Source organism: Arvicanthis niloticus, chromosome 6 (assembly GCF_011762505.2).
Source record: "Arvicanthis niloticus isolate mArvNil1 chromosome 6, mArvNil1.pat.X, whole genome shotgun sequence".
In the NCBI taxonomy this organism is placed as follows: Eukaryota; Metazoa; Chordata; class Mammalia; order Rodentia; family Muridae; genus Arvicanthis; species Arvicanthis niloticus.
The window spans coordinates 47379246-47389863 of NC_047663.1; the positions used below are offsets into that span (position 1 = coordinate 47379246).

Genomic DNA, 10618 nt, shown 5'->3' on the forward strand with positions numbered 1-10618 from the left:
CAACCTGCCCCACACTTTGCTTTGTGCCAGTCATAAGTGAACACAAGGTTCCACACCCACAGCGGTTCATCTGTGTGCCCAGTCTGAGCATATATCTCTTTGAACAGTCAAGCAGATCTATAGTGTTGATCTGGAAAGTATAACTTCGGCTCTGCAAGTCCAAGGATGGCAAGTGGCAGCTTTAGAGCAGAGATGAGCAGGGACTTGTTCCAGGGCTCCATATCAATGGTGGCTGTAGCTGCACAAGTCACACCTATGGTAACTGTAGGGAGGGCAGTCCTGCACAAGTCACACCTGTGGTAACCGTGGGGAGGGCAGTCCTGCACAAGTCACACCTGTGGTAACCGTGGGGAGGGCAGTCCTGCACAAGTCACACCTGTGGTAACCGTGGGGAGGGCAGTCCTGCACAAGTCACATCTGTGGTAACCGTGGGGAGGGCAGTCCAGTACACACTTAGGAGAGGAAGCCTAGCTTTCTAAACACTGAGCTGATGTGTGGTTGAGGATGTAGCTCTGTGGTAGAGCTCTTGCCCAGGATCAAGGAGATCTTGGGTCCATTCCTCAGTGACACACACACACACACACACACACACACACACACACACACCCCAAATTAAAAAGGAGTTAGTGTTCACCACTTGTATTTAGCTCCCATTCTTTGTGGAATTGTGACACTCATTTTACAGACAATGAAGCCATAACTCAGAGAGGTAGAGTTGCCAACTAGGCAGTTTCATTGAGGGTTGCTGAGCTGCAGGCCTTGCTTCCCCTCCCCATAAGACGAGGATAGCAGGTTGGCCTACCTTGCAGCTGAGCCCGCAGATGCTGACTTGACAGAATTTAGAGATCTCTGTAAACACCAATTCCTGAGGAGTGGGCTTCTATAACTGAATGTATGTTCATTGCTAGTGTGTGCACATGTATGAACATTCGAGCTCAGGGCAGAGTCATCCAGCAGGACCAGGTTCTGACTCTCAGGCCTTTGTCACTCCCTACCCTTTGCAGAGAGCCATCCGTGTGCGCAGCCATTCCATGGAGACCATGGTGGGTAGCCAGAGAAAGCTGCATGGTGGGACCATTCCTGGCAGCCTCAGTGGGGGTATTGTCCACAACAGCATGGAGGTTACCAAGACCACCTTCTCGGTGAGTGTTTCAGACAGTGGGCCAGCATGTGGGGGAAGAGGAGGAGGGAGGAAGGGTGTGTCCCACTCCAGGTTTGGGTTAGGCAACTTTAGCAGGGCAGGCTGGTTGATGGACTGGGAACACTGAAGCTGCCGGGGAGGTGAGCCAACCTCTGCTTGATGACAGCGGTCCTGTGGTACGTCTATGCCAGGTTGCCCCTGGGGGTCGGTTTTGTACCATAAATAGTTCTCTGAGTTTACTTAAGAACTGAGTTTGGGGACTCATGAGGGACACCCTAATTATTGATGACAACAGTGACCACACCAGCTTGCTCTGTACTGGGCACTGAGCTGGTGATTGATACCCAAGATCCTACCTGATCCCTGTCACGATTGTCTGTGTAGACACAGGAGCACTCTCTGTTCCATACTTTAGGAAAAGGAGGCTCAGAGAGGTTAAGTAACTGACTAAAAGTCACTCAGCTAAGATGAAGATCTGGGGTTTGAATGCAGGACCTCCTGATAGAAAACTTAGCCTCTTCATTACTGTGTGTTCAGTTCTTGGGGAAAGCCAGCTTTGTGGGTCTGTGAGCTCAGGCCTCTTGATTCACACAAGGGAAGGGGAGGGAACCACATAGGCAGCCATTTAATAAGGCAAGTGGCTTTTGATTTAGATGGAGTGGAATTTTCTTTGAAAAAAAATTAAGTAACAGAATAGACTCACCAAGATGTTGACTTCTATTATAAACGGGCTTTTGAGCAATGGCTTCATTTACCCAATATTTTCACGTCTATCACCTTGTGGTCATGATAGCGGCAGAGGATGAGGAAACTGTGGCCCAGAAAGTCTGACCATCCTCCCAGAGTGGCCCAGCACATGATGGGCAGTGAGGATAGGTTAGAACATAGCAGGCTCCAGGCTTCCGGGCCTCCTTGCTCAAACCTTCACCACTATGTCCCCTTCCTCCCTGGAGACAGGATACTGCCCATCAGTGCATGCGGACTCAGCTCTGCTGCTCTCATTTGGTCTGTTGCTACAATTCCTGCCTGGGTCCATTTATTCACAAGCAGCAATGGAGACTCAGGAGCTGACCTTGATATGTCCCCTTTTTCTGGTCCTTGGCTTTCTAATTAGTGAGTTGAAAGACTGAAACTGGACCACGCAGGGTACCTCTAGATTTTTCAATCTGTGATCTCTGGAATCATCTCAACCAGCTCACCATCTGGCCCCACTATGGTGACCTCCATCCTCCAAGAGCTCTAGGCTCTGTTGGGCCGTTACCTGCTGGCACAGGCTTGGTTTAAGAGCAGGAAAGAGGCTGTGAGTGGCTCAAGTGTTGGGGTCTGAGCTCTTTGCTGTTTTCTCCAGTCTTACAAGACAAGGAGTTGTGTGAAGATCAGAGAAGGGGCGGGAAAGAGGGGTGGATATGTACACTCACTGTGGTGGTTTTATTGGCAGCCTCCAGTGGCCGCAGCAACCGTGAAGAACCAGTCACGGAGCCCCATCAAGCGGCGGTCGGGACTCTTCCCCCGCCTGCACTCGGGCTCTGAAGGCCAGGGGGACAGCCGGACACGATGGTAACTGTCAGGGCCTGGACTCCAGCCCAGCTATGGGGCCTGTCAGCTCTCTTCTTGATAGCTGTCAGGTGCCCACGCATGGGGACAGGTTTTCCCAGTGTTGGGCTTCCCCTGAACCCTGGCCTCACTTCAGGTGCCCACACATTCTGTTTCTTGTGTTTAGGAGAGAGGCCCTGACTGGGCAGTGATCAGAGTTTCTGATACAAAGAAACTGAATAGATTTGTATGACTGCTCTGAGAGAGTGCACAGAGTCCCTAGTGTACTCAGAGGAATGGAAGGTCTCCTGGCAAGGACAACTGGGAAGAGACTGTGTGGCATGTGTGTGTGTGTGTGTGTGTGTATGTGTGTATGTGTGTGTGTGTGTGTGTGTGTGTGTGTGTGTGTATCTCTCTGTGTGTGTGTCTGTCTCCAAAGCTAGGAGGGAAGAAATTTCTGTGTTTGTCATGGAAGAAAATTTATTGTAGTGAAAGTATGAGGACTTGGGTTTGGATTCCTCGAATCCTTATAAAAAGCCTGGTGTGGTGACAGGAAGGTCCCTGGGGGCTTGCTGGTTAGTTGGGGAGTTCAAGGATCAGGGAGTGACTATCTTGAAACTGAGGAGGAAAGCTGGCACAGAGGGTAGCCACATCCTGTGTTGACTACTGACCTCCAGAGACACAGGCAGTTAAAAGCATATGCATGTGCTTCTCCCTCTCTCCCTCTCCCTTTCCCAGTCTCTCGCTCCCACTCTCCCTCCCCCTCTCTCTCCCTCCACATACACAGAGAGTTTATATAGGCCATTGACACCTCTAGGGTGCCTGTGATTGTAAAGGTAAATAATAAGTGTTATGGAGGATGTGGAGATACTGGCACATTTGTACATTGCTGGTGAGGGATGTGAAATAGTGCATCTACTCTGAAACCAGTGTGGCAGGCAGCCCTCCAAAGGCTAAACATAGAGTTCCCATCAGATCCCACTGTCTCACCCGTCGGTGTGTATGTACAGAGACCACGAGAATGGAAGCAGTTGTCCACAACAACAACAACCCATACTTATTAATTGCAACATTATTCACAGTAGCTCGAGGTGGGAACAATCGAAGGGTCTGCCATCTGATGACTAGATAAGCAAAATGAACTAAGTATACCCACAGAATGCACAACTAACAAGTGCTGAGATACCGATGCAGGCTACAGCCGGGGCAAACTTTGAAAATGTTAAGCTAGTGGAATCCCGATGTGAAGACTATGTATGCTGTCAAGTCCCATTTCTGTGGCATGTCCAGACTAGGCAGAGTTCACAGAGACAGAAATAAATAGGTTAGGGGTGGGAGTGGGCAGTGATTACAGATGAGCCAGAGGGTTTTTTTTTTTTTTTTTAAAGGCCTTAAAATGTTCTAAAATTAGATTGTGGTGATGGCTGCACGATTCCATGAACATTTTAAGAATGTGACATGTGTATTATGTCTCATTAATGCTGCTATTATAAAAAGTACACCAAAGGGCTGGAGAGATGGCTCAGCAATTAAGAGCACTGACTGCTCTTGCAGAGGTCCGTGATTCAGTTCCTAGCATCCACACAGAGGCTCACAACCATTTGTAACTCTCATTCCAGGGGATCCTCCACGGGAATCTCTCCACAGATCCACAAGTATCTGAGGCAAGCATGTGTTTACACATTCACACATGCTTGATACACATAGGTAGACACACATAGACAATAAATAAGTAAACAAACAGGGCTTAGAGGGAAAAAGAGGTCAGTGGTCCTGGGGCTCAGAAATACTAAAGAAGAAACAAGGGAATTGAGGACAGAGCTGTCCTGCTCCCAGAGTGTGGTACAGGGTAAATTGTGATCTTTGCTGAATGGCAGGAGAGGGAGGCTCTTGGATCCTTGCACTTAGGGTATCCCTTCATTCCTCAGCACCCAGGGATGTTTTGTCACATGTAGGATGTTCTCAAGAGTCATTACAGCAGGTGTCCCACCCCGAAACCTCTCAGGAATCCATGGGTACTGGGTTGATTCCTGTAATGCCCCACTCTGTTCCCTATGGGATTGTCTCTTGATTAATAGCGCTGCCGGGGGGGATGGGTAGCATGGGAGAGGGATAGACTTTGTCTGGAGGCCATCAAGCCAGGACCTCTGTTTGCTGGCCTTGGACTATCATCATGAATTCAGATTGGCCTTTACTGTAGGGAGCAGAAACCTCTGCTGCCTTCTGTAAGCTCAGAGGCTCAGGTGGGGAGGGAAGAGGTGGCTACTCTCTGTGTTCTGGCCCCCACAGCCTGAGCTCTGACTGGAGCCAAGGGTGGACAAGGGCAGGGGCCTGGCCTCCATCCTCTTCTCTTTATTCTCCTTCCCTAGTGACAGTGCCTCCAGCACCCCCAAAACCCCAGATGGTGGACACTCTTCTCAGGAGATAAAGTCTGAGACCTCGTCAAATCCCAGCTCTCCAGAAATCTGTCCCAACAAAGAGAAGTAAGGGAGTTGCGGTTTGGGAAAGGCGGGTGGTAGCCACTTAGAGTCCTGGCTTATGCGCTCTGCCTCCAGGCAAGCTGAGAGGTGCAGTTCTTGCCTTTGGAAGTGTCTGGAACACAAAGACTGCTGGGCAGAGGCTGGGGGAGCCGCCATGGACAAGCTCAGTTCTCTGGTGGGCCTGCCTCTCTCTCCATCTGCCTTGCCTCTCACTCTCTGCAGGCCCTTCATCAAGTTGAAGGAGAACGGCCGTGCCAGCATCTCCCGCTCCTCCTCCAGCACCAGCAGCTTCAGCAGCACAGCAGGGGAGGGTGAGGCCATGGAGGAGTGTGACAGTGGGGTAAGTGAGTCTCAGTCAACCAGTGAACAGCACTCTGGGGCTGTCTTAGTCAGGGTTTCTATTCCTGCACAAACATCATGACCAAGAAGCAAGTTGGGGAGGAAAGGGTTTATTCAGCTTACACTTCCACATTGCTGTTCATCACTAAAGGAAGTCAGGACTGGAACTCAAGCAGGTCAGAAAGCAGGAGCTGATGCAGAGGCCATGGAGGGATGTTACTTACCGGCTTGATTCCCCTGGCTTGCTCAGCTTGCTTTCTTATAGAACCCAGGACTACCAGCCCAGAGATGACACCACCCACAATGGGCCTTCCCGCCCTCGATCACTAATTGAGGAAATGCCTTGCAGCTGGATCTCATGGAGGCATTTCCTCAAGGGAGGCCACTTTCTCTGTGGTAACTCCAGCTTGTGTCAAGTTGGCATATAAAACCAGCCAGTCCAGGGACCTGGCTGGTTATAATTCTACTTTAAAAGAATACCGTGGAGAAGGAGTGGCCTATGCCGCTGTTGCTACCAAATGAGAGCAGTGAGTGGGGGGACTCTGGCTCAGCAGAGTGCTTAAGAGCAGCAGTGGAGGCTGCTTATGCCAGGGGGACACCAACTGGAAAGGAAAGAGGTCAGGGAAAGGGTGCAGTCATGGCTGAGGCAGAAATGCCATGGAGGGTTGGAGGCAGTGGCTCACGTGGTCCATCTCAGGACAGCTGTGGGGCTGCTGGGTATACACTGGCTTTGCTCACCCAGTTTTTCTCTTCAGAGCAGTCAGCCATCCATAACCTCGCCCTTCAAGCAGGAGGTGTTTGCCTACAGTCCGTCCCCGAGCAGCGAGAACCCCAGCCTGGGGGCCACTGCCACCCCCATCATCATGAGCCGGAGTCCCACAGGTCAGTAGCATGTGAAGATCTACATGATGTCGTTAGGGAGGTGGAGCTGTGCCCTGACTGCAGTTCTTTTTTTTTTTTTTTTTTTTTTTTTTTTTTTTGGTTTTTCGAGACAGGGTTTCTCTGTGTAGCCCTGGCTGTCCTGGAACTCACTCTATAGACCAGGCTGACCTCGAACTCAGAAATCCACCTGCCTCTGCCTCCCAAGTGCTGGGATTAAAGGCGTGCGCTCCCACCTGACTGCAGTTCTAAGGTCATGTACCCCAGGGATGCTTGAAAAGCCAACTTCTCCTTTTCCAAGCAGTTAGGGGCTTCACCTCCACTAGGGGACTCCATCTTCCTATCATCTTCTTAGAATATATGGGGAAACTGAGGCTCAGAGGATTGAAGGATTTCATGATGACCCCATGGTGGAGAAGTTAAGATTGAGTGATTTGAAGGCTGCACACTCTGCTCACCTCTTGCCCTACCCCGTCATCACCAAGGGCCAGTGCCACAGCGGTGATTCTGAGCACCCGGCAGTGAGAGGAAATGGCAGTGGAAGGGCTGGAGGAATGAGAGACTGTGTTCTGGGTGTGTATGAAGTTCAGTGCAGCGGGGGCCATGGGGAGGTGAGAAAGGACAGGGGTTATGGGGACCATGAGTGGGCTGCCAAGAGGCCTGGGGAGGACTCAGGCATTGTTGCCACTGAAGGTTCTGGAAGAGCCTCCTGGCATTGAGAAAGACTATTTGGCAGCTGCATGCTGAGTATAGAAAGGATTGCTGGGAGCTGGGGAGGAGGCACCAGCAGAGGCACAGTGAGCACCTAGGTGAGTCAGAGTCATGGCGGAGTGTGTTCAGGTATAGAAATTACTGGGTTGGTAGTGCAGGCTTAGGGAGACTATAGGGGCCTGGGTCTTTTGGGCTTCTAAGATCCTTACAGTTGAGCTGAGTAGGAAGTACCAGGTTGGAGGAAAAGGAAAGGGGTCAGCTCTCAGGGTCAGCCAAGTACCCAGTGTGACAGATGATTTTTACCCAGGTGGGCGCTGTGGGGGAAGGGTGAGCTAGTCTCAGTAGGAGGTATTTGTAGGCAAGCAGTCTCAGGCTGTATACAGACAGGAAGAGGGAGGGCAGTTGCTAAGTTTTACACACACTGGTCAATCACTTGTAAACACATGCACTGTCAACATTCATACTCTTGACCAGAGAAGGCCAAAGCTTCACCATGGTAGGGGAGGCTTTGCCATTTCCATGGTCTAAGGCATTGGGTCCTTGACATAGCTGTTTGGGTCAACAAAACATATTCTCTCAGGACTTCCAAGGCTCCCTACAAAGATTTGATGAGCATACATTGTAAAAAAGCATACAACCATTAACCTAAATGTGTCTTGTGGGACTGGAATAAAACATTAGTGTGACCAACAAGTTCTCAGCCGGGGTAATCTTACTCCCCAAGGGACTTCGACAATATCTACTGTTATTTTTGGCTTTCATAATGGCTGGAGCAGGGGTGGTGATCTATTGGTTATCACTCAGTAGAGACCAACTGATGTCAAAAAGGAGGCTGTCATGAGATATAGCAGAGACCAGGATAAAAGCAAACGGCCCTCTCCAGTTAGCGAGCAGGTCACAGCTCCCTGTCTTGTGGTCAGGCAGCTATCCAGATGGACTCTAACCTCAGCTTTGGTACTGACTGCCTCACCTCCAACCCCCCACATTTGTAAAATAGAGTAGCCCTACACATTTGCTGATTTAAAAAAAAACCTGTTTTTTAAATATTGATGGATAGAATTTATCACCTAACTGTGTCCTTTGTGGCACTAAATAAATATCAAAAGAAATGAATACCAGCCTGCTCTCTTAGATAAGGTCTGAGTGAAGGGAGGCTTTGGGAGTGTCAGCAACTAACTGGTTTAAGGTTACTTAGGGCAGGAAGAAATGTGGAACAGGTGTGGAACCTTTCTCAGTGCTAACTACACCCCCAGCTGGTACGTCTCCCCACCTCCAGGCTGTAATTAACCCTGATTTTCTGGTTTTAACCCCTAACCCCATGTAACATGGACTTGGAGGTCTGGAAACTTGTTTCTGGCTGCTCCAGTGAGTGTGGGGAGAGGCGGGCTGAGAGGAGAGGGATGGCCCAGGAGTCTTCTGTAATTGCAGATGTCTGGTCATCAGCTATTCATACTTGGGTTTCTGGGAACACAAAGGGAATCAATCATCAGGGTACTCAGGGAGGGTCTAATAGCATGCTTGTGTACATGTGTGCACATGTGTTACTAAGAGAGAGAGAGAGAGAGAGAGAGAGAGAGAGAGAGAGAGAGAGAGAGAGAGACAGACAGACAGACATGGACATGGTAAACTTTGACAACATTACCAACATTACCAACTGAAACACAGTTTGAAAATAATGGCAAAATATTTAGTATATTTTCTGTGAGTCCTCTGTCTGTAAGATTCTCATAAGACAGTTTCAGTGATACTTAACTCTGGTTCATGTAGCCAGTACAAGGCTGCAGATGACAGTCAAATCTGGTTGCCATGTGGGTGTTGATGGATATTATTGCCTACCTTGACATTTTGCATTAGAAAGTCAGCATTTGTTTGTCAGTGATACAAACAGCCTCTCTGCTGAATTTGGTAGTAATTTCCCAACACTGGGGAGCAGGTGGCTCCCACGCTGGTCTTCACAATGTAGTGGCGGCAGGCACAACCTGCTTTCAAGTTTAGTTTTTTTATTACTACTTTCCATTAGTTTCTTTCTTTCTTTCTTTCTTTCTTTCTTTCTTTCTTTCTTTCTTTCTTTTTCTTTCTTTCTTTCTTTAAAGATTTATTTATTACATATACAATGTTCTGCCTGCATGTATGTCTGCACGCCAGAAGAGGGCACTGGATTTTATTACAGATGGTTGTGAGCCACCATGTGGTTGCTGGGAATTGAACTCAGGACCTCTGGAAGAGCAGCCAGTGCTCTTAACCCCTGAGCCATCTCTCCAGCCCTTCCATTAGTTTCTTAAATCTAGAGAACAAAACCATAAGCCAAGCCCAGATCTGTGACACTGCCAACTTCAGTAGTCTTAATACTTTCATTGAGATTGATCTCAAGCCCCCAGCATTACATCCCTGAACTCGGTGTTGAGGAGAGATGCAGAGCCTACCAGCTTAACCAATTTTTGATAAAAGGATACAGCAGATGTAATGGCAAAGATTAAAGCAAAACACCATAATATAACGAGGAAGTGACAAATTTTGAATATCCATTATCTTCCTCGAATGTGGTTTGTCTACTTATGAGCTTCCATAATTTAATTTTGAAAATATTTAAAGTGACCTGTGTTTACTGAGTAGGGTACAACATTTCTCAGAGTCTGAGTAATGTTTCTGATGGGTGGGTACCTGTTAGTGAGCATGCTTTGGGGGGAGGTTGAGGCCTTCTTTCCCTATTCAGTATTCTGACTTTGTTAGAACAACCCTTCCCCAAGCCCCATATCCTTTTTCTCTTCTTAGATGCCAAAAGCAGAAACTCCCCGAGGTCAAACCTGAAATTCCGCTTTGATAAACTCAGCCATGCTAGCTCCAGTGCGGTAAGGATGGTGTAGGCACCTAGGGAAGGGCCCTCTGAGCCCTGTACCTCACATTCCAGCTCCCCCCCCCCCCAACAGACTTTTTCCAGTGGGCTGGAGAGAGAGCACCTAGAGAGTGCTCATGCGGGTCCCTTGAAACAGGCAGAGATTCATGCTCTGCCATATCTGGGAGTGATGGTTTCTGTCCTTACTTGGTACAGACACCAGGCTGGGAGCTCTCCGGCCACCTTTGCCACTCCTCCTACAGTAGAGCCTCATTCTTGCACACAGCCATCCCCAGAGGTGAGGTGGATTCTGCTGGCCCCTGGGAGCCCAAGTCCCTTCCTGAACGCTGACTGCCAAGATCCAAGTGCACAGAAGCTGAAGGTGGAGGCTATTGTCTGGTTTTTGAAAAATTTTTGTGCATTTCTTACACAGGGTCACTAATGTGAAAGTGAAGACCTTCTCTTATCTAAGGTGAGTGTCTTACTGTGGCCATGAGAGGGGATATTCCCTTAAGGTCAGAGTGTCTATGGCTTTATGGCCTGAGAATGGCCAGAGATAGTCAGCTGAGGAACACGGAGGACTACTGTTGGCGGACATCTCCTGGTCTTTGTGAGGAAGGAGGGGATGAGAACAGTGGCTGGGAAGGGTTGTCCAGAGGCATTGTGGTAGATTCCCACACCTGATAGAGCTGGTTAGGGAAG

At 49.0% G+C, this 10618-nt stretch overlaps 1 protein-coding gene across 10 annotated transcripts in view; it reads left to right on the plus strand.

Annotated features, from left to right (window-relative positions):
* Positions 1–10618, plus strand: part of Rap1gap2 (RAP1 GTPase activating protein 2) — a 219898-nt gene that overhangs the window by 204644 nt on the left and 4636 nt on the right. For all 10 annotated transcript variants that reach the window (XM_034506215.2, XM_076936325.1, XM_076936326.1 and 7 more), the window contains 7 exons: positions 1005–1142; positions 2580–2698; positions 5044–5157; positions 5377–5494; positions 6249–6375; positions 9856–9932; positions 10350–10388. In XM_034506215.2, the coding sequence (XP_034362106.2) occupies positions 1005–1142; positions 2580–2698; positions 5044–5157; positions 5377–5494; positions 6249–6375; positions 9856–9932; positions 10350–10358 (702 nt within the window). In that variant the 3' untranslated portion in view covers positions 10359–10388. The remainder of the gene's footprint in view (positions 1–1004; positions 1143–2579; positions 2699–5043; positions 5158–5376; positions 5495–6248; positions 6376–9855; positions 9933–10349; positions 10389–10618) is intronic.